This window comes from Mastigoproctus giganteus, chromosome 5 (genome assembly GCF_048544385.1).
Source record: "Mastigoproctus giganteus isolate SK-2022 chromosome 5, ASM4854438v1, whole genome shotgun sequence".
NCBI classification, from domain to species: domain Eukaryota; kingdom Metazoa; phylum Arthropoda; class Arachnida; order Uropygi; family Thelyphonidae; genus Mastigoproctus; species Mastigoproctus giganteus.
Genome location: NC_143579.1, coordinates 111,626,724 through 111,646,745, shown reverse-complemented (window position 1 = coordinate 111,646,745; position 20,022 = coordinate 111,626,724). Strand labels below are relative to the sequence as shown.

Genomic DNA, 20,022 nt, shown 5'->3' with positions numbered 1-20,022 from the left:
GTCAATGTCAAACTTCATTTGCCACCTTTCAGCCCATCTGTTCAACCTTTCCAGATCCTGTTGCAGCAGCATAGCGTCAGTGGTGTCCTTAACGACTCTGCCAACCTTTGTATCATCTGCAAACTTGGACATTAAACTTGATATCCCATCATCAATATCATTCATAAACACCGAAAACAACAACGGACCCAACACTGAACCCTGAGGAACTCCACTAATAACATTAGTCCACGATGAGCAGTGTCCACTGATTACTACTCTCTGTCTTCTGCCAGTGCCACACTGCTCCAATTTGTGCAGCAGTCTTCCATGTGCAACAGTATCAAAAGCCTTTTAAAGATCCAAATATATAATATCAAAGTTATTCCCTGCATCCAGTTCTTTTGTGACTACATCATAGTATCCAATCAAATTGGTCAGGCAAGACCTGCCCTTAACAAAACCATGCTGCATCTGAGCTATAACTGAATTCTTGTCTAGATGATCCTGCAGTGCTTCTTTAACCAGTGCCTCCATTAATTTACCTGGAACAGAAGTTAAACTAACAGGTCTATAATTACTTGTGTCAGCCTTTGATCCTCCTTTGTGAATTGGGGTTACATTTGCACATTCTCCTGTCTATGGGTACCCCTGAGTCCAAAGAAGCTCTCGTAATTATGGCTAGGGGTTTGCTTACTTCCTTTGCTGCCTCCTTTAATATAACTGGATAGATCCCATCCACCCTAGGTGCCTTTTTTATGTTTATCCTCAACAATCTCTCCTCCACTTTCCTCTCAGTTATTACAAAATCATCCAGTTCACTGCCAATGTTTACTTTACCTACATCATTCTCCTTTCCGAATAACTTCTCATGCGTGAATGTAGATGCAAAATACTCATTTAGATTGTTAGCCACCTGAGCAGGATCCGCAACTGTTGAACTATCAATATCCAGTGGACCAATCTGATTCATCCCTTTCCTTCTTGAGTTTAAATAGGTAAAGAACTCTTTTCTGTTTTTCTTTGCATCCTTTGCCAAGGATTTTTCGTAGTCTGCCTTTGCCTGCCTAATCTCCTTTGTGACTTGGTTACAGACCAACTTATATCTATCATAGGCTTCCATGTCACCCATTAATTTGTATGTATCCCATGCATTTTTCTTCTCTGCCACATGTCTCATTAGTTCATCTGACAACAATTTAGGCCTAAACTTTGAACAATATTTCTTAGTTGGTATGTAAAGCCTGGTAGCCTCCAAGATTAGTTCCTTGAATGCTTCCCATTTTGAGTTTGCTGTTGGTAACATCATCAGTTGGTCCCACTGTATAGAATTTAAATACTGTCTCAGACCATCATAGTCGCCTTTACGAAAACAAAAACCCTTCCCTTTACCTCTGATGGTAGTTACCTCCTTGAGTAAATCCCACTTCAACACACTGTGATCACTGCCACCTAGTGGTTCATTTATCTGCAGATTCGTAATGCATGAAGAATCACTACTGATAATCAGATCAAGAATATTGCTCCCTCTTGTTGCCTCACGAACATGCTGATGTAGAAAACAATCATCCAATAAATCCACAAAAGCCTTTCTAGTGTGCGAGTGACCAACCCACAAATTCCAGTAAATATCTGGGAAATTAAAATCCCCCATTATAAGACTCTCTGATTTACTGGCCCACTATTTCCCTGTACAATATCTTATTATATTCATCAGAGTCATTAGGCCTATAGCACACTCCTACTCTCAATTTTGATTTCCCTATGCTTATGTCACACCAAACTGACTCGACACTGCCCTCCATCGATGTCAACTGCCTTCACTTCCTTGGACTTTGTGTTTCTTAACTAATAGCATAACCGCTCCTCCCCTCCCCTCCTGTCCATCCTTTCTATACACGTTGTATTCCCCAAATTCCAGTTCCGCATTCCTTATATCTGTGTGACACCACGTCTCTGATATCCCAACAATATCTGCCTTTGATGTTTTGAGCAATACCTCAAATACATCAAATTTATTTACCAAACTCCTAGCATTGGTGTACACGCAGGTATACATACACCTGTTTCTATTCTTGGCTATCCTAACACAACCCATGTGTTTACTTGTACCGCAATGACTCCCAGCAGTCTCTGAAATATCCTGCATCTTGTTTTTCAGGCTTCTGCTCATTTCAATAGAAGCAGTGCAAGAATCACTTCCACCTCTGCCAGTGGCTACTGTTAATCTATTAGTCCTTGTATCCCCCCAACTAGCAATTTTCCGACCCACCTAACTCTGCCTCGACAGCATCAGCAAAAATTCTTGCACCCTTTCTATTTAAGTGTATCCCATCCCTGTAGAAGCAATCTCTCCTGTTAACAAGTACAGTCCAGGCCGAAAAAAATTCTATCCCTTGAGCCTTGCACAATCCCTCCAGGGCCGAATTGATCGACAAGGCTCTCATCATATACTTCTTCCTATCGTGTCTGGGCAGAATTGCAGACACTTTCAAATGCAACCCTAATTCATGGCTTTTTTTCAGCAGTGTCCTGTACTTGCTAAGTAATTCCGCCGGTCTCCTACTCTTAATATCATTAGTGCCAACGTGTACAACTATATCACCTTTTGTGCCCTTAAAAGATGATATCCGCTCTACAACGTCATCAGCCTTTGCCCCTGGCAGACATACCCTGTTCCTATTCCACCTATCCTTTTTACAAAGCATGTTCCCTGCTTCCCTGACAATAGAGTCACCAACAACTACTATTGTGAGAACAGAGGTGCAGTGCGTACACTGCAGAGGATCGTTTCCTGTAAGAAGAAAAATATGTGTGAGCTGACTGTGCCAGATTCGTGCTCTAGCCAGGATGACTTCTTCCTTTCTGTTTACACAAAAACTGGAAGCCCATAACTGTGGTTCAGGTTTTATTTCACGAAGCTTGTTATTCGGCTGAGATTGCCACAGAAGTATCCATTGTTCCTTACATTTATTTCTTATATGGGATCTGTAGTCCATATATGGAAGCTAGTAATCTGGCAATGCTATGTTGGATGAATGTTTGGCTGCATAGTCTGCTTTTTCATTCCCTGATATCCCAGTGTGGCCCGGGATTCAGCAAAAGATGACTACTTGCTGGCAATCATGGATATGCATCAGATGAAATTTTATAGCTTTTATTAAGGGATGTGTTGCTGAGGAAGAATTTAGCAAGGCTAAGTAAGATTGAACTCTGTGAGTCAGTATATATTACACTTTTTTGGATGGACAGTTGGAGAATGTTTTCTAAGGCAAGCTTGATAGCACATAATTCAGCTGTATAACTGCCGCATTCGGTGGGAAGTGAAACAGAGATAGTGTTAAAGGGAAAGACAGCTGCAGCACCGACTCTACTACCAGACTTGAATCCATCAGTGTATACTTGCATAAAATTTGGGTAATTTTGTGTGTGAGCAGTATGCAGTTGCTGTATATTGGTATTTGTAAGTGAATGTTTTCCCCAATTTAGGAAATAGCTGTCACAGAATGGTTTAATAAAAGACCATGGAGGATCTGAACCGTTCAGATCATGGAGGATTTTGTCCAGATGTATATTCCAAGTTTGTGATAATTCCTGTAATCTGATGCCAGTAGGTCGAACTGCTCTAGGTTTATTTCTGTAGTACATTGTGAACTGTGGATCATTAAGTATTAGCTTAACGGGGTGAGAAGGCAGACTTTGAATTTTGGCTGCATAGTTCAGAAGTAACATCTTTCTCCTGAGGCTGAGCGGAGGTTCATGGGCTTCGATATAAAGACTTTGCACTGGCGATGTCCTGTAAGCACCTACGGCAATCCTCAGGGCAGAATGTTGAATAGGGGCAAGACGTGCTAGCACGCTTTCCCTAGCAGAATCATACATCAGGGCGCCATAATCAAGGCGAGATCTGATTAGGGCTCTGTACAAGTGAAGTAAGGTGTACCGATCTGCACCCCACGATGCAGAAGAGATAATTCTTAATAAGTTCATTTTTTCTAGCAAGCAGTCTTTAGATATGTGATATATTCTGAGAAGTTCAGTTTATTATCAAAAATCAGACCAGGGAGACGAATACTATTCACCACTGTGATGGGATGAATTGTTAATTGTACCTCTGGATCTGGATGCATTTTTCGTTTATTACAAAAATGAATGACTCTAGATTTCTGATAGGATAATCGGTAACCATTCTGTGTCATCCATAGCTCAATATTATTTATAGATGTTTGCAGCTGCCTTTCAATAAAGCTCATGTTTTGCGAGCTGCAAGAGATAGTAAGATCATCAGCATAGAGGTATGAATTTACAGCTTTTGGAATATTTTTTGTCATCTGATTTATTCTAATTGCAAATAAGGTTGCACTGAGTACAGAGCCCTGCGGAACTCCTTCTTCTTGTATGTATGTTTGTGAAAGGACTTGCCGATAGCGAACTTGAAAGGTTCTGTGTTGTAGGAAATTCTGTATGAAATAAGGTAAGTGTCCTCTCAGGTCCAGGGAATGAAGATCTCTCAGGATAACAAACCGCCAAGTGGTGTCAAAAGCCTTCTCTATGTCGAGATATACCATTACTAGATGTTTATTTTGGATAAACGCATTCCTGATATTTGTTTCTGCTTTGATCATGAGATCTAGAGATGATCGGTGTTTTCGGAAACCAAATTGATTGTCAGAGATAATATTTTGGGAATCAAGATACCACGTTAGTCGACAGTGTATCATTTTTTCTATGGTTTTACTTAAGCAGCTTGTGAGCGAAATGGATCTGTAATTGTTCGGAATAGAATGATCTTTCCCTGGTTTGGGTATCGCCAGTGCAAAAGCAAGATGCCAGAAGCTGGGGAAGGAATGCTCCATAAATATGCGATTGTAGAAGGTCAGTAGTGAAGATAATGATTTATTGTCTAGATGTTTTAACATTATCTAGTATATTCCATCCGGGCCAGCAGCACTGTTCTTAGCGGTGGATAAAGCTTCTTTAAGTTCTACCAAAGTAAGTGGTGTATTGTATTGGAAAGAGGATGTAGTTCTAAATTTCGGATGGGATTTTTCTGCTAAAGCTTTAATCTTTTGAAATGATGGATCATATGCCGTAGAGTCAGACAACTGGGAAAATACTGTCCCTAGAGCATTTGCAATCTCTGCAGGAGTAGATAGCTCCTGTCCATTCACGGTGAAAAGTGGGGACGACAAAAGGGGAAATTTGCCATTTAATTGTCTTATTTTTCTCCAAATAATTCTTACATCGGTATTTTTATTAATTGTAGTTGCGAATCGAACCCAAGAGTCTCTTTTTGCTTTCTTTCTAATATGACGGGCTTTAGCTCTAATTTTCTTGTAATTTATAAGATTAGTGGTGGTAGGATGTTTGCGGAATAAATTCCATGCATGGTTTTTTTCTTTTTTTATATTCTTACGGTCCTCGTTCCACCAATAATTTCTGTTTCTACGAGTGCTCGACTTTGACTGTGGGATGGCAGTGGATGCAGCTGCTAGAATCTGTTTTGTAATATGGTCGGCAACTGTGTCAATCAGATGAGATTTGATGATCTGATTGTCGAAGGATACGTTAGTGGTATATTTTGCCCAGTCTGCCTTGGAAAATTTCCATTTTGTGTGAGTTTCTGAAGGTATGCAGTGTGACGTTTCAATTTTACATATTATAGGGTAGTGGTCACTGTTGAGTGGATCATCCAGAGCTGTCCACTGGATACTAGGGGAAAGGATTGGAGAGCAGATAGAGAGATCTATTGAAGAAACTGTTCCTGTTGGGAGGTGGAGGTAAATTGGTGAACCAGTATTTAATATGGTTAAATTTCGTCTTTCAATAAGCATTTCAATGATTTTTCTTCGTCCATCTGTATTGCAAGAACCCCACAATGGATGGTGTCCACTGAAGTCACCCAATAAGCAGAAAGGGGTTGGCAACTGCTGAATAAGATCTTCAAGTTCATGTATGGTACAAGGGCGACTGGGTGGCAGGTAGATTGAAGCAAGTGTTAGGGTAACGCCGATGGCTATTCATGTGGCAACAATTTCAACAGTGGTTTGCAACTGAATGCATTTGCAGGGTACTCTTCCATCTATAAGTATCGCTACTCCTCCGTGAGCATTATTAGTAGCAAGTCTGTCTTGCCGAAAGAGAGTGTAATTTTTTACCGAAGTAGACACCTGAGGTGTTAAATATGTCTCTTGTAAACAGATTCCAATTGGTTTATAATGTTTAATTATCTCGTGGATGTCGTCGATATTGTTGTGAAAGCCTCTACAGTTCCATTGGATGATCTTTTTCGTTGTTTGGATTTAAATGAAGAAGCTGTGTCTGTCTGCTTTTTGGAAATCTGTTTCTGTCGGTCAATTTTTATTTTGTCTCTCTTTGAAAATATTGGTCTGGTCTCTATTACATCTTCTGGATGAATGTCCAGAATGGTTTCCGTTTCTTCATGAGAGCAAGTCTCATTTGTGTCCATGAAGAAAGATTCAGCATGCTGCTTGTTACCGGGATCAGAGTTTTCTTTTTGAGTAGATCTTACAGGAATTGTAAGAGTAACAGGAGGTATCGTGACTGGTGTGTTATTAGATCTATTAGAAGTCTGTTGCTTTGAGGACTGAGGTACAGTGGAGAGTAAAGTTCGAGCCTATTCAGAAATAGAGATGCTTGGCGGGATTGATGTATCTGTTTGAACTGATATTGAGTGAAATTTCTGAGCAGCATCCGCATATGTATGTTTTGGCATCGGAATTAGTTGCTGTAATTGTTTTCTGGCTTTAGAAAATGAGACTTGCTTTTCTATCTTGTATTTTTGGATTTTCTTCTCGTATTTCCACTGATCACATGCTATTGAGAAGGCTGGGTGATTGCCTTTACAATTAGGGCAAAGTGAGGACTGCGATTTACAATCAGCTTCGGCATGTTCCTTCGATCCACAGTTAGGGCATACTGCATCACTTCTACACACAGATTGGGAATGTCCAAATTTTTGACATTTATAACACCTTAGCGGGTTTGGTATATACGGGTGAATGCAGCAGTTCAAATACCCGGCTTTTACTGATGATGCTAGGTTGGGTGAGCTAAATATCAGTATGATACTGTGAGTTGGAATAAGTGCGCCATCTTTCTTAATCATAATTCTCTTCGCTTGTATGACCTTCTGATCCTGCAATTCGTTGACAATTTACTCTTCTGAGACATTAGGTCCCATTCTGAAATAACACCCTTGGACGTATTGAGTGTTGCGTGTGGTGACACCTTAACAGGGATTCCATTGAATGTTGTGAGCTTGAGAAGGTACTCTGAATGTTTAGAGCTTGTAGTCTCAACCAACAGATTTGAGATGGTGTACCATTTTGGGGGAACCTGCTACATTTTCCAGACACTTTTGTATGAGGAATGGCGATAGATTGCCTAGGGCCTGGTTCGCTAAGGAATGCAGGATCAGGAAACTCGGATGTTCTATTAGGGAATCATCCGTCTTCAGTCTCTTTCGGTTAGTTTTGTCATCATTAGGTTGATGCAAATCCTTTGAATTTGGATTTGCTGTCTGAATCAGTGGAAAGTTTTCAAAGTCCATGTTTTGCTCCTTTTGGCCCTGGGGGTTTGCTTTACCACCCAGGTTTCCGGCCCTGCCATGGGGAGGCAGGAGCAGTGCCACAAGGTGACCAAGCGGCTGAGTTAGGAAGTTAGTATTAATATAAAAAGAAACAGAAAGGTGGTTTTCCTTCCTGGGCCTTTGTCTACTTCTTGTAGTGCGAAAGAGTTACTTTGATCAAGAAATCAAGAAAAACGGTTGTTGAAACAACCGTTTTTCTCAGGAGTGTTGTCAACAAAATGGCTGAATTTGAACTCCTGGTTAGAACATCTAATACTGACATAATAAGGCTAACAGAAATGTGGTGCCACCCAGAAATTGAAGGTGACTAGTTCCGCTATGGTATGTATAATGTATTTGGGAAAGACAGGGAAGATAGGAGTGGTTGTGTCATGCTTCTTATCAAAAGCAGCCTAAGCACCAAAAGAGCTAGCTTTTGCTGAGTCTGAAGTCTTCTAACATAGAATCTGTGCAGTGTGAGTTAGTTGGAATCAAAAGTATAATCAGAGTGCGTGTCTGGGGATGTCAGTTGCTTCTCTTTGCTTCCTGGGTTTTCTTTTACTGGTAAGAACTGGTTTACAGTCCAAGGAGTGCCTGGAGGGGTCATCAATATCCAGTGGAGGCTGCTCATTTCTTGCTGAGTCTTTTAGAGTCACTACAGATTGTTTTAAGGTAGTTTTGTCCTTTGAATCGGACATTGTGAGGGATTCGATGTGCCAAAATATGCATGCCTTAATTCCTCTATTGGGGACAAACAAAACAACATCTATTTTCTTTTTATATCATCAATATATATGTTCCCAAGTTATATATGTTAATGAATTTCGGGTAAAAAAGGGGGGGAGGGGACACCAAAAACATGATATGAAGATGCTGTTAATGCTATTATTGTTACTACTACTAACCATTTGCACTCATTACATCCAAAATTTATATTAATTACACATCCAGAATCATCAGATATAAAGTCTATATTAATCCTATTTTGCTGGGATTTATCAAATCCTGAATGCTGCCAAAAAAAAGTGGTCGCCACATCGACATTCACTAATGGTAACAATGACTGTCATTGTTACAGCCATGGTGAAGGTACAAAATTTTTCGTACTTGATAAATAAAATAAAATTAGCAAAAAAGCAATCACCAGAAAGAGCTTCAAAATTCCAGTGAAGAGCCATAATTAACCTAATGAAAATTAAAAAACACTGGAATTCCTCTGACTGACTTCCCAGGGGCCCCTCTAGTAACCTAGAAAAGAAGGACAGACAATACAGGAGGGAGGGAGGGTATTACACTCTTACTTAAGAAGCATATTATATCTAAGGCAGTACATCCAGATAACATGGATGCCAAGTGCAATGTTCAGTCAGTTTGTTGTGACATAAGCTGGAAAAATGAAAATGGGAGTAGGAGTGTGCTAGAGGCCTAATAACTGTTATTAGTATACCAAACAACTATAAGAAAAATAAAGTGGTCCAGTAAATCAGAATGTCTTATAATGGGGGATTTTAACTCTCCAGATGTTGCCTAAAATTTGTGGGTTGGGAAATCACACTAGCAAGACTTTTGTGAATTTATTGGATGTTTTCTATAGTAGCATGCTAGAGAGGCAACAAGAGGAAGCAGTAAGCTTGATCTCGTTATCAGCAGTGATTCTTCATACATTAATGATCTGCAAATAAAAACACCCATTGTTGATGACAGTGATCACAGTGTATTCACATTTAGAATTTGCTGTTGGTAACATAATAAATTGGTACTGATGCAGAATTTACTTAAAGACATAACTACTAACAAAGGTAAAGGGAAAGGCTTTTGCTTTCATAAGGGTGAATACAGTGGTTTCAGACAGTTTTTAAATTCAATGCAGTATGACCAATTTATTATGTTACCAACAGCAAATTCTAAATGTGAAGCATTTGGGGAAATAATTATAGAGGCTACTAGGCTTTTCATATCAACTAAGAAATACTGTTCAAGGCTTAGACATAAATGGATATCAGATGAACCGATGAGACTTGTGGCAGAGAAGAAAAATGTGTGGATGCATAAAAATTATTAGGTGATAGAGAAGCCTATAGTATATATAAAATAGTCTGTATCAAGTCCCAAAAGAGGTTAAGCAAACTAGGACAGATCACAAAAAGTCTCTGACAAAAAATGCAAAGAACAACAGCAAATACGTCTTTGCTCATATTAACAGCAGAAGGAAGGGATTGGATTACACTGGGCCACTTGATGTCAATGGTTTAACTGTTAATTACCCTGCTCAGGTTTCTGACAAACTGAATAACTATTTTGCATCTACATTCAATCATGAGGAATTCTTTAGGGAAGGGAATCCCAAAGTTTATCAAACTCTAATGGGAAGTTAAATGATTTTGTGATAACTGAGAGGCAAGTGGAAGAGAAATTGTTGAACGTAAATATAAAAAAAACAGGTGGAAGGAATCTATCAAATTATATTAAGGGAGGCAGCAAAGCCTTAGTCATAATTATGAAAGCATCCTTGGATTCAAAGGAGATCCTCATGGACTGGAGATGTGCAAATGTATCTTCAGTTCACACAGGGGAAATCAAAATGTGACATGAGTTAATTAATGACCTGTTAGCGTAGCTTAATAACTGTTCGGGAAGAATAATGGAGGACCATCTAAAAAGGAATGCAATTATACAGCAGTCAGAGATGGAATTGTTAAGGGGCAGTTTTGTCTGACAAATCTTACAGGATAATATGATGCAATAAAAAAGGACTGGATGCAAAAAATAATTTTGATCTGATATAACTGGATTTCAGGAAGGCTTTTGATACATGAAAGACTGCTGTATGTACAGGAGCAATGTTGCATCAAGGACAAGGTACTGCTATGGATAAAGGGAGGGTTCAGTGGGAGAAGACACAGTGGTTATTAATGGACACTGCGCTTCTTGGAATAATGTTATTGGTGGATTCCCCCAGTGTTCAGTGCTGGGCCCATTGTTGTTTTCAATATTTATTAATGATATTGATAAAGGTATATTAGGATTGGTAGGGTGGTTAATGGCAGTAATAAAGGTAAGCTACTGCAACAAGATCTAGAAAAATTACGCCAGTGGGCTGAGAAATGGAAATTGAAGTTTAAATTTGACAAATGAAAGGTACTGCATATGGATACCTGTAATCCCAGATTAACATCCTAATTGTGTGGTACTACTCGGGATAGTAAAAAATGAAGGCCCAGGGGTAATTGTGCAGTAAGGCACCTGCGAGGAGATCTGATTTAGGTGTTTAAGGCCTTGAATGGATTGAGAAACACATGAAGGGGCATAAATTAAAACTGATCAAGGATGGTTGCAGGATAGATGTGCAGAAATTTGCCTTCAGCCATTAGTAGGTTCAAAGAAGAACTAAAAAAATTCTTGGGGCGAGGGGAGGAATAGTTTTTTTTTTTTTTTGGCTGATGTTCTCTTGTGGAAAATATTAACATCTAACAATGTGATTGATACTAAGCAAAATCCCAGCTGTAATGGAAATAGCACAAGTTCAATCAGTGTGCCACTATTGAATAGTTGTTCATTTCATGTGCCTTTCCTTTTACAGTGCTCATTTATTGGCCCAAATTAAATGGATGCATATTTGTGTTAAGTTAAAAAAAATTGTGGTTCATTTTGATGCAAAATGCAATTTTGTGTTCTGTTAGTGAATATGTAAAATCAGGTGACATTGTAAGCCATGTAAGTCCTTTGCCCTACACTCAAAGTAGCAGTTAGAAATCACCCTGTTGTCAAAAATTTCATCCAATTACTCCAGGAGAACACTAGGGAGCATTCAATGTTGCAACCAAATTTTCAAATCTTTTTCTACAGTGTAATTATGTTCTTGGTACAAAAAAATTTGAAGCTTGTTAAACTGCAAAGAAAAGAAATAATATGATGAATAAAAAAAAAAAATCAAATAATGTGCAAAGAATTTGACAACAAAAGTGTTCATTTAGATGAAAATTCAACATTAACTTTTTTTTATTATTATTAAATTGTTTAAGTCTATTAAATTTTTCTGTTTTTTGTATCAGTTTATTACATTTTTTTTTGTCACTAAAGTGATTTAAACAACTTCCTGTGTTTCAAATCTTTTCTGTTTATAGGCAATAATGATTAGAATTCCAACTCTTGGATTACAAAAATTATACGTCGCATATTATGCTCTTCCAATCAATGTTTTTACTATCCACAGATAAAAGAACATCCTATTATTAAAATAAGAAAAGCCAGAGCATTTTACTGCATTAGTTTTCAATGCAACAAGTCCAGAAACTTTTTAAATTCTAAAAAATTACTCTAGATGTAGTTCAGTTAGTTAAAAAAAAAAAAAAACTTTAAAAACTTTTTGTGCAAGTAAGTGAAAGTGTGCATGTGAAGTGGTGATTGAGATTTATTCAAACTGAATAATGATAGACATGAACCTAACATGGACTTGCTGAATGTAATGTATATGATGGGGGTATATGATGAGAGCCTTGTCGATCAATTCGGCCCTGGAAAGATTGTGCAAGGCTCAAGGGGTAGAATTTTTTTCAGCCTGGACTGTACTTGTTAACAGAAGAGATTGCTTCTACAGGGATGGGATACACTTAAATAGAAAGGGTGCAAGAATGTTTGCTGATGCTATCGAGGCAGTGTTAGGTGGGTCGGAAAACTGCTAGTTTGGGGGGATACAAAGACGAATAGATTAACAGTAGCCACTGGCAGAGGTGAAAGAGATTCTTGCGCTGCTTCTATTGGAATGAGCAGAAGCCTGAAAAACAAGATTCAGAATATTTCAGAGACTGCTGGGAGTCATTGCGGTACAAGTAAACACATGAGTTGTGTTAGGGTAGCTAAGAATAGAAATAGGTGCATGTATACTTGCATGTACACCAATGCTAGGAGTTTAGTAAATAAATTTGATGAATTTGAGGTATTGCTCAAAACATCAAAGGCAGATATTGTTGGGATATCAGAGACTTGGTGTCACACAGATATAAGGAATGCAGAACTGGAATTTGGGGAGTACAACGTCTACAGAAAGGATAGACTGGATAGGAAGGGAGGAGGGGTTATGCTATTAGTTAAGAAATACATAAAATCCAAGGAAGTGAAGCCAGTCGACATCGCTGGACAGTGCAGTGTCGAGTCAGTTTGGTGTGACATAAGCATTGGGAGATCAAAATTGAGAGCAGGAGTGTGCTATAGGCCTAATGACTCTGATGAGTATAATAAGAAACTGTACAGGGAAATAGAGTGGGCCAGTAAATCAGAGAGTCTTATAATGGGAGATTTTAATTTCCCAGATATTGACTGGAGTTTGGGGGCTGGTCACTCACACACTAGCAAGGCTTTTGTGGATTTATTGGATGATTGTTTTCTACATCAGCATGTTCGGGAGGCAACTAGAGGGAGGAATACTCTTGATTTGATTATCAGCAGTGACTCTTCATGCATTAAGAATCTGCAGATAAATGAACCACTAGGTGGCAGTGATCACAGTGTGCTGAAGTGGGATTTACTCAGAGGTAAATACCATTAGGGGTAAAGGGAAGGGTTATTGCTTTCGTAAAGGCGACTACGATGGACTGAGACAGTATTTAAATTCTATACAGTGGGACCAACTGATGATGTTACCAACAGCAAATGCAAAATGGGAAGCATTCAAAGAACTTATCTTGGAAGCTACTAGGCTTTACATACCAACTAAGAAATATTGTTCAAGGTTTAGGCCTAAATGGATGTCAGATGAACTGATGAGGCATATGGCAGAGAAGAAACATGCATGGGATACATACAAATTAACACGACACAGAAGCCTATGATAGATACAAGTTGATCTGTAACCAAGTTACAAAGGAGGTTAGGCAGGCGAAGGCAGAGTACGAGAAATCTTTGGCAAGGGATGCAAAGAAAAACAGCAAAGAGTTCTTTACTTATGTAAACTCTAGAAGGAAGGGGATGAATCAGATTGGTCCACTTGATATCGATGGGTCAACTGTTGATGATCCTGTTCAGGTAGCAAACAAACTAAATGAATATTTTGCATCGACATTCACACATGAGGAGTTATTTAGCGAGGGGAAAGCCAGAGGTGTATTCAACTCTAGCAGTGAGCTAGAGAATCTTGTAATAACTGAGAGTAAAGTGGAGGAGAAACTGTTGAAGATAAACACAAGAAAGGCACGCGGGGTGGATGGGATCTATCCAGTTATATTAAAGGAGGCAGCAGAGGAAGTAAGCAAACCCTTAGCCATAATTATGAGAGCTTCCTTGGACTCAGGGGAGGTATCCGCAGACTGGAGATGTGCAAATGTGACCCCAATTCACAAAGGAGGATCAAAGGCTGACACAAGCAATTATAGACCTGTGAGTTTAACTTCTGTTCCAGGAAAATTAATAGAGGCACTAGTTAAAGAAGCACTGCAGGATCATTTAGACAAGGCTCCAATTATAGCTCGGACACAGCATGGTTTTGTTAAGGGGAAGTCTTGCCTTTCCAATTTGATTGGATACTATGATGCAGTCACAAAGGAACTGGATGCAGGGAATAACTTTGATATTATATACTTGGATCTTAGAAAGGCTTTTGATACTGTTGCACATGGAAGACTGCTGCACAAATTGGAGCAGTGTGACATTGGAGGCAAATTGCTGCTGTGGATAAAGGGGTGGCTGAGGAGGAGACGACAGAGAGTGGTAATCAATGGACACTGCTCATCGTGGACTAATGTTATTAGTGGAGTCCCTCAGGGCTCAGTGTTGGGTCCATTATTGTTTTCTGTATTCATAAATGATATTGATGATGGTATATCAAGCTTAATGTCGAAGTTTGCAGACGATACAAAGGTAGGCAGGGTTGTCAAGGACACTACTGACACTATGCTGCTGCAATAGGATCTGGAAAGGTTGAGCAGATGGGCTGAGAGGTGGCAAATGAAGTTTAACATTGACAAATGTAAAGTACTACACATGGGAAACAGCAACCCCAGAGCAACGTATCAACTCTCTGGTACTACACTGACAGTGGTAGAGAATGAAAGGGACCTGGGGGTGGTTGTGCAGGCAGATATGAAGTTCTCTGAGCAGTGCAGACGGGCTGCAAGAGTAGCTCATGGTGTATTGTCAATGATATATAGGAAGTTTTCTAGCAGGGATAAGGAGGTGATTATTCCCTTGTATAAGGCAATGGTCAGGCCACACCTAGAGTACTGTATACAGGTCTGGAGGCCTCATTTCAAGAAGGATGTAGAGCTGCTGGAACGAGTACAGAGAAGGGCAACAAGATTAGTGAATGGAACAAAGGGGTGCTCTTACGAAGAAAGGCTTAAGTTTTGCAAATTACAGTGTCTGGAGACTAGGCACCAGCGAGGTGATCTGATAGAGGTGTATAAAGCATTGAATGGTTTGAGCATGCTCAATGCTGATAGGATTCTTCCTCTCGCTCAGAATAATCACCTGAGAGGGCATAAATTCAAATTGAGGAAAGACAGATGTAGGATAGACGTGCGGAAATTTGCCTTTAGCCAGCGAGTGGTTGGTTGGTGGAACAGAACTTCCATCCCTTGTCATGGACGTTGATAGCCTAAATAAGTTTAAGGCTCAGCTGGACAGGTATTTTGAACGAACAGAGGGGTGAAGTGGAAGTGGTTTTTTTTTTTGGCTGATGCTGCATAAGCTTGCTTTCTTGCATCAAATGCCTCTACTAATGCTAATGCGGCCACAGCAAGAAGTGTCTGCAGAAACGTTTCTGAATAAATGTTTGCCATATAAGAAGACCTTTTAGAGAAAAGACAAGAATCTTGGAGACACAAGATCAGTCAACAAGAGAGTTTTGGATGGTAATAAACGAACCAGTACTAGAACTGTTAGGTTGGAGGAATTGATACTGGCTTGTGTGGAGGAAAATCCTGATGACAATACCCAAAGGATAACAGAAGTAGTACACACAACTATGTGGAAAATTTTATAGAAACAACAGCTTTATCTATATCATATTCAAATGTTACAAGGCCTTGCTGATTTCCTACCAAGGTGAAGCTTTTTTGTGGTTGATGCTAAGGTTCCACTGTTGGTTCCTGCAACAGTGTGCTCATGGTTTTCTTTTTCTACCTTCCATGTTGTTTTCTGATTAAGCTGGTTTCACAAGAAATGGCATGATAAATTTTCACAATATTCATGATTGGGCATAAGGGTATCTGCATGCCATTATCCAGTTAATGCAATGGCAACAATTTAGTATTAATGTTTCGGCAAGAATTATTGCAGACTGCTTAACTGTGGTACTACTGTTTCTCCTGGAAGATTAAATGAAGAATCAAATTCTTTAAGGAAACATTTAGACAATATATTAGATAAGTTCCTCTTGCTGTCCAAAGTTTTTTTTTTTTTTTTTTATAATATGTGGAAAATTTTGCATATAGGTCTTCTGTTCTGAAATATTACATCATACATTTCTGGCATCTTACTGAAACACAACCAATGACCAATTCATTACAGAAAATAAGAAAATTGCAATTTTTTTTTTAACAAATTCAAATTTTAATGAAGTTTTACTATTTTGTTGTGTGAAAAGAATTCAGAAAAAAATGGAGAAATTGTCAAATTGTGTAAAAAGAGAGTTCTCCATCATAAATCCAGAGAATTGGCATCTTTATAGATGGTTTTAATTTTTAATAAAACTTCGAAATTCTTCAAAAAAAAAAAAAAAAAAAAAAGAAAGGAAAAAACTTGATTCTACGGTGGCCACAACATCAGAACACTTAATTACTGAGCTTAACATTTAAGCTTAACATTTTTATTTACCTAAACTAAAAAAAAAACCTAAACAATAACATACCACAAACCAGTACTCTTCCAAAAATGAGGAACAAGCCTATATTCATTTAGATTTATGAATACCTTGTAACGATTATATTTGTTACTGTCACATTTTCCAAACTGTGACTGTTCATCCATTTCCATATTCTTACTCTGAAAATAAAGTAAAATATATTTAGCTTTTTTTTACAAAAAGTTTTAAATCCAAAATTTATTTTAGTTTCTTTGGTTGAATACTATCTGTTAAGTCAGTGGTTTTAACCTATCCAACAGTACTCTGTGGTTCTGAAAACATTACATAATTTAGTGTCATTATCATTCTGTGTGTGTGTGTGTGTGTGTGTGTGTGTGTGGGTCAATAACTCTTCCCCTCAACTTGAAGGTACCAACAAAAAAAAACAACTTCAATTTAATTTCTAATTCTTCCTACTTAACTTGAGTTAATGCTCCTGATTCTAGTCTAATTTAATATTGGAGAATACTTTGCAAATTACTGTATATACTGAAACATTAAATCTAAAATATATAAGCTTATATTATGCTAGGTGTTCAGTTCACTACTGCAGTGGTCCCAACCGGAGCGCTGCAACCTTTTTCAAGTGAACCGCGAGATTGAAAAAAACTCCATTAAGTACAATGATTATCACTATCCAGGTGTGCTGTGAGCATGAGCCTTTCAAATTCAAGTATGATTTAAGTGACAAAAGACTGGGAACAGCCACTACTCTGTCGCAATTAGAGATTCCATCAGTTTGTTTGTTTTTTTATCAAAACCCTAAACACGAGAGGTATTATAACCCCTATAGTACTTAGAACCATGCTTGGGTTGGAGGTTGAGAAGATGAAAGAAGATATTTGTTGACATTAGACTTGAACTTCTGTAGACTGTAATTTTCAGGAAATACGTATGAAGGAAGGTTGTTCCAGAAAACGGCAGTTGAATGAATAAATGAGGAAGATGAAAAGTTGGTTCTGTGGGTTTGAAGTTGGATAGTAAATGGATGCTGGCTGGCGGCGGCACGTGTTTGGACTGTTTTGAAAGAGAGAGCAGGAATTATAGAAGCCAATTCAGAAGAACAGTGCCCATGGAAGTATCTGTAGAAAAGGCACAGTACGTCTATGAGACAGTGAGTGGAGAGACTCTGTTAGAGAAAGACATCATTAATTAACCTAACTGCCCTCTTCCGAATGGAATCTAGAAGCCTAAGAGAGGTTTTGGGGGCACCGCCCCAGATGTGGGAACAATATTCCATGGTAGGGCGGATTTGAGATTTGTATAGAGTGAACAGCTGTTTGGAAGAAAAGTAATGCCATGAGTGAAAGAGAAACCAAATTTTTTAGATGCAGAGGAAGCAATATTTGTAATGTGCTTGTGCCAAGAGAGATTAGAAGTCAGGGTAATCCCAAAAAAGAGACATTATTTTGTCTAGAAATTGGAGTGTCACTAAACATAAGCATAGGAGCAGAAGAATCTTTTTTTTTTTTTGTAAGAAATAAGACAAGACTGAGTTTTAGAAGGATTGAAATCAACTAAGTTGTCTTTGTCCCTGTGAAGAATTACCTGGAGATTGGCATTTAAGGAATTGGTAGCGGATATTTGAGAAGCTGAAGCTAATTGAGCAGGACAAGGATTCTCAAAATGGAAAGTGTAATGCAATATGCTATCTTCGGCAAAACTATGGATAGGATTTCCAGTTAATGGAAGATGATCATTAATATACAAGAGGAAAAGAGTGGGGAAAAAACTGAACCTTGGGGGACACCGGCATTAGTGGAGAAGTTAGAAGACAGAGAGCCATCACCCTCAGTGAGAAAACTGGATAACCAATTACTAAAAACAGTTGGCAAACCATAAGATGGAAGCTTGTTTAGGAGACCATTATGCCAAACACGATCAAAGCCTCAAAATGGAAAGTTGAATGCAATGTGCTATCATCGGCAAAACTATGGATAGGATTTCCAGTCAATGGAAGAAGGTCATTGATATACAAGAGGAAAAGAGTGGGGGAAAGAACTGAACCTTGGGGGACACCGGTATTAGTGGAGAAGTTAGAAGATAGAGAGCCATCTACCATCACCCTCAGTGAGCGATCAGAGAGAAAACTGGATAACCAATTACAAAATACAGTTGGCAAACAATAAGATGGAAGCTTGTTTAGAAGACCTTTATGCCAAACATGACTGAAAGCTTTTGAGATGTCAAGAGCAACTGCTTGTATTTCACCGAACTTTTCCATTTAATTTGTCCATAAATGGGTAACATAAGCCAGAATTTCACCAGTGGATCGACACTGATGGAATCCATACTGGTGATTGTTGATCAGATGGAGGGTTTCTAGATAGTTTAAGAATTGGCGGTTAATTGATTTCTCCATTACTTTAGAAAGAGCAGAAGTAATTGCAATGGGACGAATTTGTCACCCTTTTCAGGAACTGGATGGATATGAGCAAATTTCCAAGCAGAAGGAAAAAAAACACCTTTGGAATAAGAAAGTTAAAAAAGGCGGCAAAGTACAGGAGTAAGTTCAGGAGTACAGGTTTTGAGAACAAGTGGAGAAATACCATTAGGACATGGATCTTTCTTAAAATCAAAATTCGTCAAAATCCATCTCAAACCTTTTGACAGAAGACCACAGGAGGCATTGAATGGAGTGTGTTGGGAATGGTGGGAGGTGTTTTACCAAGATCATTAATACATGAGTTGGAAGAAAAATGGGATGCTAGCAGGTCAGTTTTATTCTTGGCTGAAGTGACAACAGAACCATCTGGTTTGGACAGAGTTGGGAGCAGAGATAGGCAAAAGAAGCGGCCAATAGCTTTGGCAAGAGACCAGAATGCTCGGCTACCAATAGGGCAAGAAGCAAGTTTTCTACTCTTAGCCTGTTCAAACTCTAATTTGGACTGATTAATAACTGCTTTACAATTGTTGTGAGCTTTGGTGCAGGCAGAAAATGAAACTGAAGAATGAGGAAACAAGCCAATTACGATATGCAACGTTCTTCTCTTGAACAGCCTTAGCACATTTATTGGAAAACCAAGGATTAGATAAAGGATGAGATTTTAAAGTGGAGTGTGGGATAAAGGATTCCATTCCTGCAAGAATAATTTCACTGAAATGATCTGAGCAAACATTGACATCAGAAGTTTTGAAACAGTAATCTGACCAAGGAAAAGAAGAAAAGAAATCTTGCTCGTAATCACATTTTTCATTTTTGTAATGCCAAACAACACGAGGTTGGAAATAGCCATTAGATAAAAGCTCCATTGGGGAAGAGACAATCATCAAATTGTGATCTGAGGTCCCTAAAGGACTACTCACTTCGACCATGTACTTAAAAGGGTTGTTTCTGAGAAAAAGATCAAGTGTGTTGGCTGCATAGTTAGGATTGTCTGGTATTTTTGTGGGTAAATGAACAATCTGTGCAAGGTTATTAGTAATTGCAAAAGCCTCAGCATCTCGACCAGCTGTGTGTGACTAGAAAACAAAAGCCAGCTGGTAACACGTTATTTCCTTTTTGTTCATTTTTATTTAGTTACTTTATTTATTTTTTGGCCAGTGCAGCAAAAGCCTTCATTGAATTATATGGTTAAAACTAATACTAATGAAGTAGTCTCCTCTTAAGTGTGAG

General features: G+C 38.6%; 1 protein-coding gene across 1 annotated transcript in view; it reads right to left on the bottom strand.

Moving 5' to 3' along the window:
- Idua (alpha-L-iduronidase) overlaps positions 1 to 20,022 on the bottom strand; it is a 193,507-nt gene that overhangs the window by 142,020 nt on the left and 31,465 nt on the right. Inside the window, exon 2 of the mRNA XM_090374630.1 lies at positions 16,413 to 16,546. Within this exon, the coding sequence (XP_090230756.1) occupies positions 16,413 to 16,546 (134 nt within the window). The remainder of the gene's footprint in view (positions 1 to 16,412; positions 16,547 to 20,022) is intronic.